The sequence below is a fragment of the Leptodactylus fuscus genome, chromosome 2 (genome assembly GCF_031893055.1).
Source record: "Leptodactylus fuscus isolate aLepFus1 chromosome 2, aLepFus1.hap2, whole genome shotgun sequence".
NCBI lineage: Eukaryota > Metazoa > Chordata > Amphibia > Anura > Leptodactylidae > Leptodactylus > Leptodactylus fuscus.
This window is the reverse complement of record NC_134266.1, coordinates 228,295,962-228,310,076: the sequence shown is the minus strand read 5'-3', so window position 1 is coordinate 228,310,076 and position 14,115 is coordinate 228,295,962. Positions and strand designations below refer to the sequence as shown.

General features: G+C 41.3%; 1 protein-coding gene across 1 annotated transcript; it reads left to right on the top strand.

The window, feature by feature from the left end:
- Positions 1 to 452: 452 nt before the first annotated feature.
- LOC142193875 (aquaporin-5-like) lies at positions 453 to 6,297 on the top strand. The gene is made up of 4 exons (XM_075262887.1): positions 453 to 830; positions 1,302 to 1,466; positions 1,909 to 1,989; positions 6,091 to 6,297. Exons 1-4 carry the CDS (start codon positions 468 to 470, stop codon positions 6,295 to 6,297), a joined length of 816 nt encoding a protein of 271 aa, XP_075118988.1. The 5' UTR covers positions 453 to 467.
- Positions 6,298 to 14,115: the final 7,818 nt, after the last annotated feature.

Genomic DNA, 14,115 nt, shown 5'->3' with positions numbered 1-14,115 from the left:
AGAGGCAAAATCTGCCTCAAAACCAGCTCCTAATTCCTCAGTGTGAACATACCCTAAAGATTTTGCAAAATCTAAATCACCTGTTGCTTAAAATACACATATTAAAAGCATTTTCCTTGAATTGCAGCCAATATAATGTATTAGCATGTCCCAGGCAATAGTTAACTCCTCGCTTGCTAATTACTAGGATTAGTACTGTGGTAGGTGGATCACATCATCAAATTATATTTCTAGATTGCACATTGGCATTGCAGCGAGAACGTGTCATGCATAGTAAATTTTCCATTTTATCTGACTGGCAGCTGTACCACACCTCTCCTTGGGACAACCTGGCATGGTTCCTGTTTTTCGAGGCGATATATAACTTCATCCCAAACATGTGCTTTCATCATCCCGTAAACAGTAGCACAAGGAAGAACACCAGCAGGAACCTCTTGTGTCTTGTGTTACTTTTATAGACTGTAATCATGCTTAAGGAACTATGTGCGGGATTTCATTTTAAGGCTTTCCTAGCTGAGCTGGTAGCAACCCTTGTGTTTGTTTTTGTTGGCCTGGGCTCAACGCTATCATGGTCAAACGCCATCCCAACCATCTTACAAATAGCCTTTACTTTTGGCTTGGGAATAGGTACAATGGTACAAGCTGTGGGTCACATCAGTGGGGCCCATATCAACCCTGCCGTCACGATAGCTCTGCTGGTTGGGGCTCGAATATCACTGGTCCAGACATTCTTCTATGTGATCGCGCAGATGCTTGGAGCAGTGATAGGAGCTGCTTTACTCTATGAGTTTACACCATCTGATATCAAGGGAGGGTTTGGAGTGAACCAGGTAAGTCTGTGAAATTTTTTTGTTGGCTAAAAACATATTAATTATATTGTATAAACAGCTACATTCATTGATATTAAGTCATTTTTATTAGACATATCAAAAGTTTTTGAAGTTACAAATATATATACGTATGCTAGCTACAGAATTGCAGGGATTATCAGATAAGCATTTCTGACTTGGATGGCACACGGCAAAGTATGGAGATGTGTTTTACGTAGAACGGCAGATATACTTAACTGCGTAATTCATGATGAATAAGCCATACTGTATTCAGCTCTGCTACATCTGTCCCTGAGTAATACTACCAAATGAAATTCCGAATTCATAACATTAGAATATTCAATTGCTAATTAAATGCAAATGGGATATGATTTCATTTTCTGATATTACATATAAATGCACGTGCAGTTATTAGATCATAATTATGTCTTCCTTGTATTAATAATTAATGCGTTGTCTAAAATGAAATAGCCGACCAACAATACAACATCCGGACAAGCAGTCGCTGTAGAAATCATTCTTACCTTGCAACTGGTCCTCTGCATCTTTGCTACAACCGATAGCCGGAGGACAGACAACATCGGTTCTCCAGCCATATCCATAGGACTGTCAGTGGTCCTGGGACATTTACTTGGGGTACGTACTGTTAAAATAAAGTGCACTTATACAAATATTGTGGGTCCAGACCTTGTTCTGCATGATCCATATATTCCCTTACACTGACTTGAATCATAATCTATATATGTCCTTACATTGACCTGTGATCAGCCAGTCCATAACTCATGAGATCAGCCTAGAGCTCTCTTGTAACTCATAATCCCAGGTAGTAAAAACCTCATAATGGAGAAAAATACATTTTTTACTTTTTGTAATGAGCCTAACAAGTCAATGACTAACAAACATTTAATTTATTAAAATTAACCTAGAATAAAAATAGAATGATATCAGTCTCAAAACTGAGATAGGTTATAGTCAGATTTTGACAATACTGTTGGTAAATTACAGTAGGATTTCACAATTTCTCCTGTAGTAACTCCGGGCCATTAATCTGGTCAATGATGTTTTGTTCTCTTTCTAGATTTACTACACTGGGTGTTCCATGAATCCCGCACGCTCCTTTGGTCCAGCTTTGATTACAGGAAACTTTGAATACCACTGGGTGAGATTTCTTTAATATATTTTTATATATATTCACATTTTCAATTTTTTTTCTTTTTTCCATCATTCCCTATATCTGTTTTGTTATGTACTGTTCTCATAAGGCTATGTTCACACCTGAGATTGGTCACCTGCGATTGTGTCCCCATTCCGCTTGAAAAATGTACACACAGTAGAACTTTCCCCTCCACATTTTTCGGGCGGAAACTAGGTGGAAACCCAGCGAACGTCATTATAGTCCGTGGGTTTCCACAGGTAACTGCTTTTTAAAGAGGACCTTTTATGGGTTTGGGCTCAGGTAGTTCTATATACTGCTGGAAAGCCGACAGTGAGCTTAATTCAGCGCACTATCGGCTTTCCCGATCTGTGCCCTGGGTAAAGCGCTATCGGTGTCGGTACCATAGCTCTTTACAGTCAGAAAGGCATTTTTGACAGTCTGTCAGGAACGTCCTTCTCCACAGCAGCGGCTATCGCGCTGTACAGTGTGAGCGGGGAGGAATGCCCCCTCCCCTCCTGATAATACTCGTCTATGGACCAGTACTGTGAGCAGAGGGAGGGGACGTTCCTCCCCGCTCACACTGTACAGCGCGATAGGCGCTGCTGTGGAGAAGGACGTTCCTGACAGACTGTCAAAAACGTCCTTCTGACTGTAAAGAGCTACGGTACCAGGACCGATAGCGCTTTACCTGAGGCACAGATCGGGAAAGCCGATAGTGTGCTGAATTCAGTGCACTGTCAGCTTTCCAGCAGTATATGGAACTGCCTGTGCTCAATCTGATGAAAGGTCCTCTTTAAGCAGATTTGGTTCCCATTTTTTGGGTCCCCAAGTGAACCCTAATAACAGACACCCCAGTGCAGGTGTGTACCTAGGATAATGCACAAATACTTACAATATGGGCCAACACGGCGGCTTAGTCGTTAGCACTACAGCCTTTGCAGCGCTGGAGTCCTGGGTTCCAATCCTGCCAGGAACAACATCTGCAAGCAGTTTGTATGTTCTTCCTGTGTTTGCATGGATTTCCTCCCATTCTACAAAGACATACTTAAAGGGGTACTCCCACGTCGCATACTTACCGGTCTTCGTTTCTGTGAATTCTTCTGTCTTCCGGCTTTGTCTCGTCATTGGTGGGCGGGGTCACATATGCAAAGCCAAGCGGCGAGATGCCGCCGGCCCTGCGTGCGCGCTCATAGACCGTCTAGCCTTGTGAAGGCTAGACTGGTGTATGAGCGCGCAAGCTTGGCTTTGCATATGTGACCCCGAGTGGAATAACAACATCGCTTCTGCCGCTGCTGGCTTCATGCAGGGCAGAAGCATAGCGATGTTGCTGGCTCACCTGTGCCGGCGTAGTCCCCAGCATCCGCCTCTCTATTACAGCGGATGCTGGGGAGTGTTAGACGCTGGCACAGGTGAGCCAGCAACATCGCTATGCTTCTGCCCTGCATGAAGCAAGCAGAAGCGATGCTGCTATTCCGCTCCTCCGCCCCCCCCCCCCTCCCCCCCACCCCGGAATAGCAGCATCGCTTCTGCTTGCTTCATGCAGGGCAGAAGCATAGCGATGTTGCTGGCTCACCTGTGCCAGCGTCTAACAGCGTATCAGTGTATTGTCGGCCCCTTCCCCCAAAGAATAAACTACCCCCCCACCTCCAGGCTCGCTCCCGTGCTCTTAGCCCCTCCTCCCTCCCCCCTGAGAGCAGGCTGACACATCACTTGACTCAGGAGCAGCTAGGTCAGGGCTGTGGACACAAAAAAATGAATAAAGTGATATAGTGCACAAACAAAGCAGTTTTGCTGAAGCAATGTATTTAGGAAAAGTCTTACATCCACATTTACAAGCATTATAGATAGGATCCTTGTGGCGGGACAACCCCTTTAAATGAAAAAAAAAAAAGTACATTGTGATCCCTATATGGGGCTCACAATCTACATAAACAAATACTTAGAATATAGCTGGAAGCTTGCATATCATACTTTTCAATGTTTTATCTATTCTATGTTTATTTAAAGGATGATGATGGTTATGTAGTTTATCCAACCAAATAAGGAGGTAATTAATGGTAATAAACAATACCATTGGTGTCCGCTCAGCACTGTCCATGGTTATTGTCTGTATAAGATTTTAGCAACAGACATTAGCTGTTCCATTAGCAATTTCCATTCATTTCCATTCATTCATTTTTATTGTCCATTTACAACCATTTTTTCAATTGGACAAAAAAAATCCCACATGCAGGACTTTTCTGTCCGTTTCTTTTAACATTGAGGTCTATGGGCAACAAACTTCTAATGGACAGTACCTGATAGCCATGATAGGTGTCCATTTTTGCTTTTTTTGCTTTAAATGGAAATGTTCTGAGCGGACACCAATGGTAGTGTGAACCCTGCCTAAAGAGTTTGGCTTCTTTATAAAAATATTTTCTAAAAAGTCCTAAACTATTAAAGGGATTATGCCACAAAAAAATGTTTTCCATAGGCTAGAGCAGGGGTCCTCAAACTTTTTAAACAGTGGGCTGGAGGCAGAGCTGGTCGCACAGACATCGGGAGCGGTGCCCTCCAATAGGTAAAGTGAAGTGCGCTCCATGGCCTGGCCCGAGCTCCCCAGGAGCTTCATTATAATTGCACGCCTGCCAGCGTTGTCGGCGGGGCCAGACAGAAGTGCTTGGCGGGCCGCATGTGGCCCTCGGGCAGCAGTTTGAGGACCCCTAGGCTAGAGGATAATTTGCTGATGGGTGGAAGTCAGACTGCTGAGATTCCATTGTTCCTGGGGTGTTTTATCCTCGCTGCGCATGTAGCCGCATTGAAGGCAGACACATTCCTGGTGCGTGCATATGCACTGTTCTCTCATTCACTTCAATGGAAGCGCTAAATATGTTGTTTGGGCATTCCCACTAAGGTGAATGGGAGCCGGGGGGAATCTGCATCCACCAGGTGTGTGTCTGTCTTTACCATGGTGACTTGTACAAGGGAGGTAAAAAAAAAAGTGCTCTGTCCCCACGAGCAATTTATCCGCAATCCTATGGATAGAGGATACATATTTTCATGGCATAATTCCTATAAGTTGCAATAAATCGCAATGGTTTTGGAAATCGCACTGTGTCCGCTATGTGCATTTTACTGCAATGAATTCACTAGAATCCCATCCACTTTGCTGGGGCTGTAAAGTGGCGTTTATGCCACGTGGGCCCCGGCCTCAAACTCACACTGGTTTTCTGGCATGAGTTATAGTAAATATGATTTGTCAAGGCATTTGGCTGACTCCCGACTTGATTCCAACTGTATCCACTGTTGTAAAAAGTGACAAGAGGGGCACAGATACAAAGTGGTCCATCACTGGCCCAAGTATGGGTCATGAGCCAAAGAGGTGGCTTAGAAACAGATCTGTGAGTGTACTGGGTGATTGGCAACTCACCCCCAAAGGAACCTTGTCTTATTAGACATTTCTATAGTTCCCTGTATGGTTTAAAGGGGTTGTCCAGACAAACTCAGAATGCTGCTAAAACATGGAAGCCTTATATAGTTGACATCTCACTGATCCCCCAGCATGCCAGTTCTGACTCTGCAGAGTGCCTTTACAATCCCCACTTTCTGGTCACTCTCAACACATAAGAAATGAGTGCTCCTTAAATCACTGGGGGCAATGGTGATCCGTTGCCTCAATTACTGATTGGCTGAGAGGCATTTCTTTTTTTTTTTTTTTTTTTTTAATGTAGATTGTGAGTCCCGTTTAGGGACCGCAGTGTACATTTTTTTTCCTATCAGTATGTCTTTGTAGAATGGGCGGAAATCCACACAAACACAGGGAGAACATACAAACTCCTTGCAGATGTTGCTCCAGGTGGGATTCAAACCCATGTCTCAAGCGCTGTAAGGCTGCAATGCTAACCACTGAGCCACCATATTGCCCCTTGAGGCATTTCCTATTTGTCAATAAACACTATAAAGCAGGGAGTAGCGGGAGGACCTGAACAAAAGGAGCGGTGGTGGATTGGTGAGATCAATATGAATTTTTTCTGAAAAAAAATATTGTCCAAAAAAAAAAACCTCTTCAAAATCTGATGTGTTTCCATGGAAAGTAATCTAACTGCTTTCTCAACCTCCAAACAGATCTTCTGGGTGGGGCCAATAACAGGAGCCATCTTCGCATGCTTGATCTATGATTACATCTTTGCCCCTTACTCAATAACCCCCATGGAGAGATTAGAAATCCTACGAGGCAATATTCAGCAGGAGAACGAAAAAGAAGAGAGAAGAAGACAATCCGTAGGCCTCAATTCTCTTTACAGCCAGTCAAATAACAAAGAAAAAATCTAAAATACTATTTTGTAATTTTTTGTATGCCAATTTATATATAGTATTGTACAGATATATTCTGAAGTGTCGTGTATGGACTTTATTTCTAACATTAAAAATAATAAAATATCATGGGGAAACCAGGACATTACAATTATATAGGCCAAGAAAAAGAAGGAAATAAGTTTCCTTAGTGATATACTTGTTGTTTTTTATTGTTTTTGTACATTCTTATGTGTGACATTCATAATACAGCCATATACTAATTTTGACAACAGAGAAGGAGTCTTGAAAGTTCCTCTGAGATGTGACAGTAGGCTTTATATTGCACATTTGTGTATACAGAAAGTCGGCTTTCTTGTGTATTATATTGTATATATGAGTATGTTAAGAACACCTGATGTCAGACAATATTGTTATCGAGTCTTGTGTTTATTCTTACTATTAGGATCACCTTTGCAAACCATTTTACAGTTTCTATGTGATATAACAATAAGTTTCCAAAGACATTACTGGTTTTACTTCTAGAATCCTACAAGGCTTCGGAGCTCAGAGATTACCTGATTTGCATTCTCGGAAATGCAGCATTTGCACAAGGCAGTCTACAAAACCATCTCTTAGAAAATACAGAGCAGCAGAGCGCTCAGAAGTATAGGCGCAGCTAAGTTGTTAGGGGTCTGTCTGCTGGCACATGATTCTAGTAGCGATAGATATCTGAATACTCCTCTGGACTATAGTGCTGGCTGTATCTGAAGCTTAGTATAAGATAGGTTATGCAATGTATTTAAGAAAGCATTTACAATATTATTGAACTTTTAAATACATGGCATAATTGTAAAATGATGTTCACAATGGTAGCCATACTTTAAGTGATGGTGTATCTGGGGAGGTGGCCAGACAATACTATTTGGATATTCCCTGTCCATGTCTTTAAATGGGCACTGTTTTTTCAAAACACTAACACTAACTTTACAAAATTGGTAAGAAACTTGAAAAGATATAATATTAGATAAAATGCTTCTTTCCCCATTTATCAGCCACTTCTCCTTCTATATCTGTAAGGGAATTGCTAGGACCGCAATTCCCCAGTAACTGTTTGAACCCTGGGACGGGACACAACAGACAGTGAGCCCTAAGCTGAAGCCCCCAACTGTCCCTTCCTATTGCCAGGCCCTATCCTACGTAATAGGTGGCAACCACGAAGACAGTCCCTTCCTGTATAGGTGAGACACAAAACGCAGACAAGACGGACAACAAAAAAGAGAGGTCAGCTAGCCAAGGGTCAGTAACAATCGAGCGATGCAGTGCCAAATCGGAGTCCAGAGAATTGTCAGTGGGGGAAGCCAAAGGTCAAGGATAAGAAAGCAAGCAAAATAGTGACAGTACGGAGTGAGTATGCACAAGGCAATAGCAAGCATAGGTGTGAATGAGAGCCAAGGTTAAATAGGGAGGAAGAACCCGCCCATGCAGTTGACAGGAAGGCAGCTGTCAATCACAGGGCAAGGCCAGATTAACCATTAGAGGAGCAGAGATAAACAAGGGCAGAAGATGGGTGTGGTGCAAATACAATCACAGCAGCAGAGCCGTGTTCACACAGTGTGACCAAAAGCTTTAAGCCATGAACCAAACTGCACACGCCTCCTGCACCGCAGCACGCGAACAGAGGGCGATGCAGAGACCCGAACAGGCAGAGATGTTACAATATCCTTCCTGCACTTATCACTTGCTCTCAATACACTACTCCAGTCTATATTGAGAGATTATCAGTTCATTGAGGGATCAGGATACAGATACTGCTCACAGAAGTCTATGTAAAGGGGACAGAGAGGAGGGTATACCTGTAAGGACACACACAGAGGAAAAGCTGAACTATTCTACAAAGTCAACAGTATGCGGACCTGATCTAATTCTCTAATTTCAGCAACACCAAGTAATACACCCATGCAGTCCAAGTCAATGTTAAACAATGGCCTTAGAATGGGTCATGCTGAACTTCATGGACTACTGACAGATGATGCCACCTCTGCAAGTCAATTTGTAGAATGATTGTAATTTTACACTTGCCAATGTTATGTTATCAATTTACTAATGCACCCAAATAGCCAGTTAACAAGGCATATTGTAAAAAAGAGTAGGACGAATAATTTACCTATCTCCTTACTTATATTCCTTCTGGGAAGACAACAAACACAAAATTCTGCAGTATTTAAGTCTTCTAAATGACCTCTCAGAAAAGTGAGTATTTACAGACCTTAGATTTCATGAAATGGAAAACATGTCTTTAGGGTGTCCCTTCCAATCAGAATTGCCATAATATATGAAGAATGCATATATTAAATTTATAATACTGAGTTCAGAGTATTCTAGTCAAAGAAAATTGATTGAAATTATTTGGCGCCCTGTATAGAGATGAGCGAGTAGTATTCGTTCGAATATCGAATCCTATTATAGTCTATGGGAAAAAACGGGAATGTTGTTCCGATTTCCATGGAAACCAAAGTTCGACACCTTGGATCCTCCAAGTTCCGGAAGTAGCAGAATGAGGAGCACGAGGAGGTTTTCGCATTGAATTCAATGGAATTTTCCTGCGTGGTATTCGACTGATACGAGTATTCGATCAAATAGTCGTATTCGATCGAATACTACTCGCTCATCTCTAGCCCTGTACAGAGGGTAAAAACATGTGCAGAGGGCAGATGTGCGCAAAAGAACTTCTGGAATCTATTAGACAATTATCAGTAAAAGAAGTACCAAAGTACCGAAAATATGGAATTATGTTTAACCATATATGGTCTTCAAGAGGGATCCACCAGTAATGCAATTGCTGTTAACCAATTTCCAAGTCTAATGCAGGAAACTGGCAGATCAAAGAAAGAAGCAAAACAAGATACCTATGAGTCAACACTATTCTGGTTAGTAGAGTCTAAAACACCCTTGAGGTTTTCACTAAAGCCCATCACAACGTAAGTTGTATGGCAGATCAAGGACCCAGGTTACACACTATATCTGGTGTCAGAAATTAGGCGCAGACAAAGTGTAACATACAAGCCTCTACAAACCACAAGAGCACAGGAGTATATAAAAACGACAGCAAAAGAACTACAGTGTCTGAGCCATGTCGAGTCCAGAAGATCATAGGAGGGAGGTGGTCTGGGATTCTGAATATTGGAATATGGTCCAGTTTACTGTATGTAAGGAGCTTTCTCTGTTTACCAATTACCAGTCTATGTCCTGGCGTGTACGCCTTAGCCTGGACCAGGCATAGTTGGAGGAGGCAATATTACTATATTATAATATGTAAGGCAACACTTGGGTGAGCTACAGGGAAGCAACTGAGACTTGGATTTCCTTGCCAACGCTTTCCTGTATGCTAAAAGAATAGATTTGATTTTATCTGCTCCAGTAGACTCCTTTTTACATAGCAATTGTTCCAGAAGATGTGGAGCCTATAGCCAACATCACAGACACTATCCACTAGGCAACTGTGATTGATGAAATACCCAACATCAATGATGAAAAGAACATCAAAAATGAGGAAAAAAAAACCCCACTGAGAAATAAGGCCTAAAACGCCTTCAGACGTGGATTACGAAGACAAATAAAGAGAGGAAGAACAAGGGGAAAGGGAACATGTAAAATCAATGAGATTCCCCCATTCCGTGGAGATGTAGAGGTTTTCAAGACTATTTATGGGATAGATTTTATTATTTCAAATAGTATGAAAAACCTTTCCTAAAAATATATAAAAAAAAAACAAAAAAAAAAAACTTGATAGTCTTCAGTAGTTGATACCTTTTTAATGGCTAACTAATAATGATGACAGATTACAACGTTTTGGAACTCTAGGCTCCTTTCTCAAGTAAATTTAAAAACCATTTCTGAAGGATGCATTTTTATGTACAAAAGGACACATAGGAATAGAATTCTAGGAGGAAGGGGGGGTAGAAGGTTATTAGCTATTGGTAGAAACAATGTAAACAATTCCAGGTTCTTATCAGTTCTCAGGGTCTCAGGTCAGTGATTTCTGTAAGATGCCATAAACCCATTCGACAGATTTAACCCGTTCTCCAGTGTTTGAAGCAGGGTCATAAGTTTATACTCGTGAATCTGTCGCTCTTTCCTTGATTTAAAATTCCCTCTTAAAACCAAAATTTTCATGTGATCGGTGATATTATGATCCTTATTGCAGAAATGTTTTGACACGGGAAGGTCCATTCTTTGTTCTTTAATTGTATGGCGATGTGAATTCATACGCATTCTAAGCTGCTGTCCGGTCTCTCCAACATACAGATTTTCAGTGGGACATTTGGTGCACATTATTAAATAAACTACATTAGGTGTGTTACAGGTGAACGTACCTCGGATTTGATAATCCCTGTTAGAGTTTGGTATCTCTATCCTGTCAGTGGTCAGTATGTGAGGGCAGGTTTTGCACCTTTTCTATCCGCATAGAAATGGTCCTGTGTTAGTTGGAGGTGACAGTGAGCTGCTAATAATCATATTCCTGATGTTTGGAGGCTGTCTATAACACAGGAGAGGGGGTCTGGAAATATGGATATTAGATGGTGGTCTTTTTGTAGTAGTGGATGTAGTTTGCGTGTGATACCTACCATTTTTGAGGTAGGTATGTATACAGTATATATTGTGAGAAGGTGACAAGCAGAGTGCTAGAGTCCAAATATATCAGCTCCAGGTTTCTAACATATGTGTGGTCCAGGGCAGATCTGGAGTAGGCCTCAGCTCATTACTGGGCCAGAAAAAGGCTGCAGTTCCATGGAGTGAAAGGAGGTGTATGGTTCTGTCCTGTAACCCTGAGTCCAGTGAGACAATATTGCGCTTGTTTTGTTTGTGTGGCTGGAAGTAAGCCACACATATAGTTAGTTGCTCAGACGCGCAGGTTTTTCATTTTCAACAAAAAAAATATTTTTCAGCTCACCCCAATAGAGTTTTCCTTTTCTTGTCGGTGTGCATGGAAGCCGGTGGACTTGGACCAGCTGCAAATTTTCAAATACCAGAACAAAATCCAGCACCGTTCCGACGTCTTGTTTAAAAACTACGACTTTTATTCAAAATCCATTAAAACAGTTCACATGGTAACCATGGTAGATTGTGATAGATATATAATGGCTACACGTTTCGGGACACGTCCGGTCCCTTCCTCATGGCATACACAAATAATTCACTGCTTTCTTTATAAAGACACCCCCAATCATTTAAACTCCACCCATAAAAGGTTTTTTATTTTGTTCTTGCCTGAAGTTAAGGCTGTATTTTGTTTTGCTCATTTTGTGCATGAAGTCAAGTTTTATTTATTTTTCAGTTTTTTCTAAATAAACCAGTTTGCTGCCATAGATGTCCCTGTCTTGACTGTTTGGGTCCGCACCACTGCTTCTACCAAGATATATATATATATATATATATATATATATATATATATATATATATATATATATATATATCACGCTGCTGCAGTGTAATGTATTGCAGAAGGTCAGGTTAACTCTGCTACATCTTGACATATATCCTGTAGAATTACTACAGCAGTTTACACTTGGTATCGATTTTCTGTATATATTGATACCTTTTGTTCTCATGTATATCAATTTATGAAAATTATTTTATTTAATACACACTTCGGAGCACATTTGATTGTCATATGCATGATGAACGTGTCATAGCCTTTTATATTGATTGATTATATAATTGGAATGTAATTGAATCATATTTTTTATTGAATTAGTTGTATGTATATATACCTGCACCCACATGTTTGATACACTGCTCGAAACTGCCAAATGCACCAATAAATGCATAATACACAATAATAGCAGAAAAACAATAATACATCTTTATTAACGTACATCAAATACTGAAGAATGGAATTGGAATACCTCAAGAAAAATATAATTCTGGGTATCAAATGAACTTGTGGGCAGTAGGCAGCCTACTCTGACACAGCTCCTAGTGATCAGGACAAATCGCCTATCCAATCTCTTGGTGTCCAGGAATTGGAGCAGCCCATGTGGACGCTGGTGAACAAGCATATTCCCGTGTCATTGGCACTTCGTGTCCAATTTTTGCAGTGGGGCAAAACAAACCACTGCTTTTAGAGGTGTACTTGCTGTATATCAATATGTAGATAGTTTAGGTATGTGTCAAAATAACACTCACATGAAGGCCTGAACCCAAGCCTTCTCAGCAGGACATTGCCAAGAGTATCCACTTCTTCTGAAGGATTGCCTTTTCCCATGGTCTATCCAGTCATCTCTTCCCCAGCTGAGTAAGTGGCGCACATGATCTCCACTGTCCACAGGGTGTAAAAGAAAAAAGTGATTCATTGGAGCAGGTAACTTCCATCTATTACTCCATGGTCCATAGTAGATGTTTTCAGCAGAGGACAGGGGCCAGCATGAGTACTCTGATTCTTACACCTTTCACCTTTTAACTTTTTGACTATGAATGAAGATTGGATTGCTGAATTATATTTTTTCGCTCCATATGAGCCTGTTTACCTGTCCTTTTGGCTGGACATGTCATCATATGTGTGACACAAGTTATTCTGCATTTTTAAATACAACATGGTTTTCACAAAGTGATATATTAAATATTTAGTTTGTGTCTATGTGTGACTACCAAGTGATGGGGGGAGTCTTTTAGGGGAGGGGATGTAGCCCCTCAAATCTTTTGTTAGCATTTCATGGTGTAAAGATAAATTGGGGTTCTTAATTAAATTGGTGATGGGTTAATAGCTGTATTCTCCACACTATAAGAAGCCTTGTTTAGCATGTTAAAGTTAAATATCGGGAACGTCAAGCAGTGCCAGACCCCTGACAGCTGTATTAGGGAGTTTTTCAGGCTTGCAATACTGAGGTCATACTGACATATGGGGGACTGATATCAGTATCAGATAGCACCGCACCCAAGGTTCTTGAACCCAAACCTATACAGTGGACAAAGCAGAAATGAGAAGGCTCTGGCCACTGTATAACAGCTATTCCAGAGTATGGCAGCTCTGCTCCCAAAGTCATATGCCAACAAATACACTCTTACACTCTTTTTTGGCATCTATATCTGTGGCATTTCTTATAGTTTGACTCATCTTATAATCCAAAAGGTATAGTAAACTTCTTAATATAGCACAGTCTGACTGAGTAATGGCAACAGAAGTGGGGGATAGTGACAGGACCTCAGAAGAGGTGGGATATTTATAAGTAGCACATATTGTAGAAAAGTAATAAATGTTTGAGATGGTTATACCCCATTGAATCTTACCTCTTAGTATAGTTACCCCCAAATCCACTGCTAAGCCTGCTGTCCTGGCAAATTCTTCCATGAAGTGAGTGAAAGTAGCTTCCCACCGCAATACATTAAGGGTATATTCACATGGACAATTTGGGGCAGATTTTATTTTAAACTTCTCACATCGTACGCCCTTTGAAGCCTTCCCCCAAACCTCACTAAGACTAGCTTAATATAACTGAATTGGTCCCAAAATCGCAAATTATCTGTAACATAATCTGGAGTCACAAGGCTCACACTGGTTAGCAGTTTTCTGCCTCAAAATCTACTCCAGAAAATGCCCTTAAGGCCCTATTCACATCCGCGTTCAGGTTTCCGTTTGGGGAGTCCACTTGGGGACGGAAACCTATATTTATTAAAAAGCGGTTACCAGGGAAACCCGAAGACCCCATAGACTATAATGGGGTCCATATGGTTTTTGGTCAGTCTCCACACAAAACATGCAGCGAGAAAAGTCCTGCAAGCAATACTTTTCTCTCCGCATGATTGGTGCGGAAACCACACGGACCTCATTATAGTCTACGGGATCTGTGTGGTTTC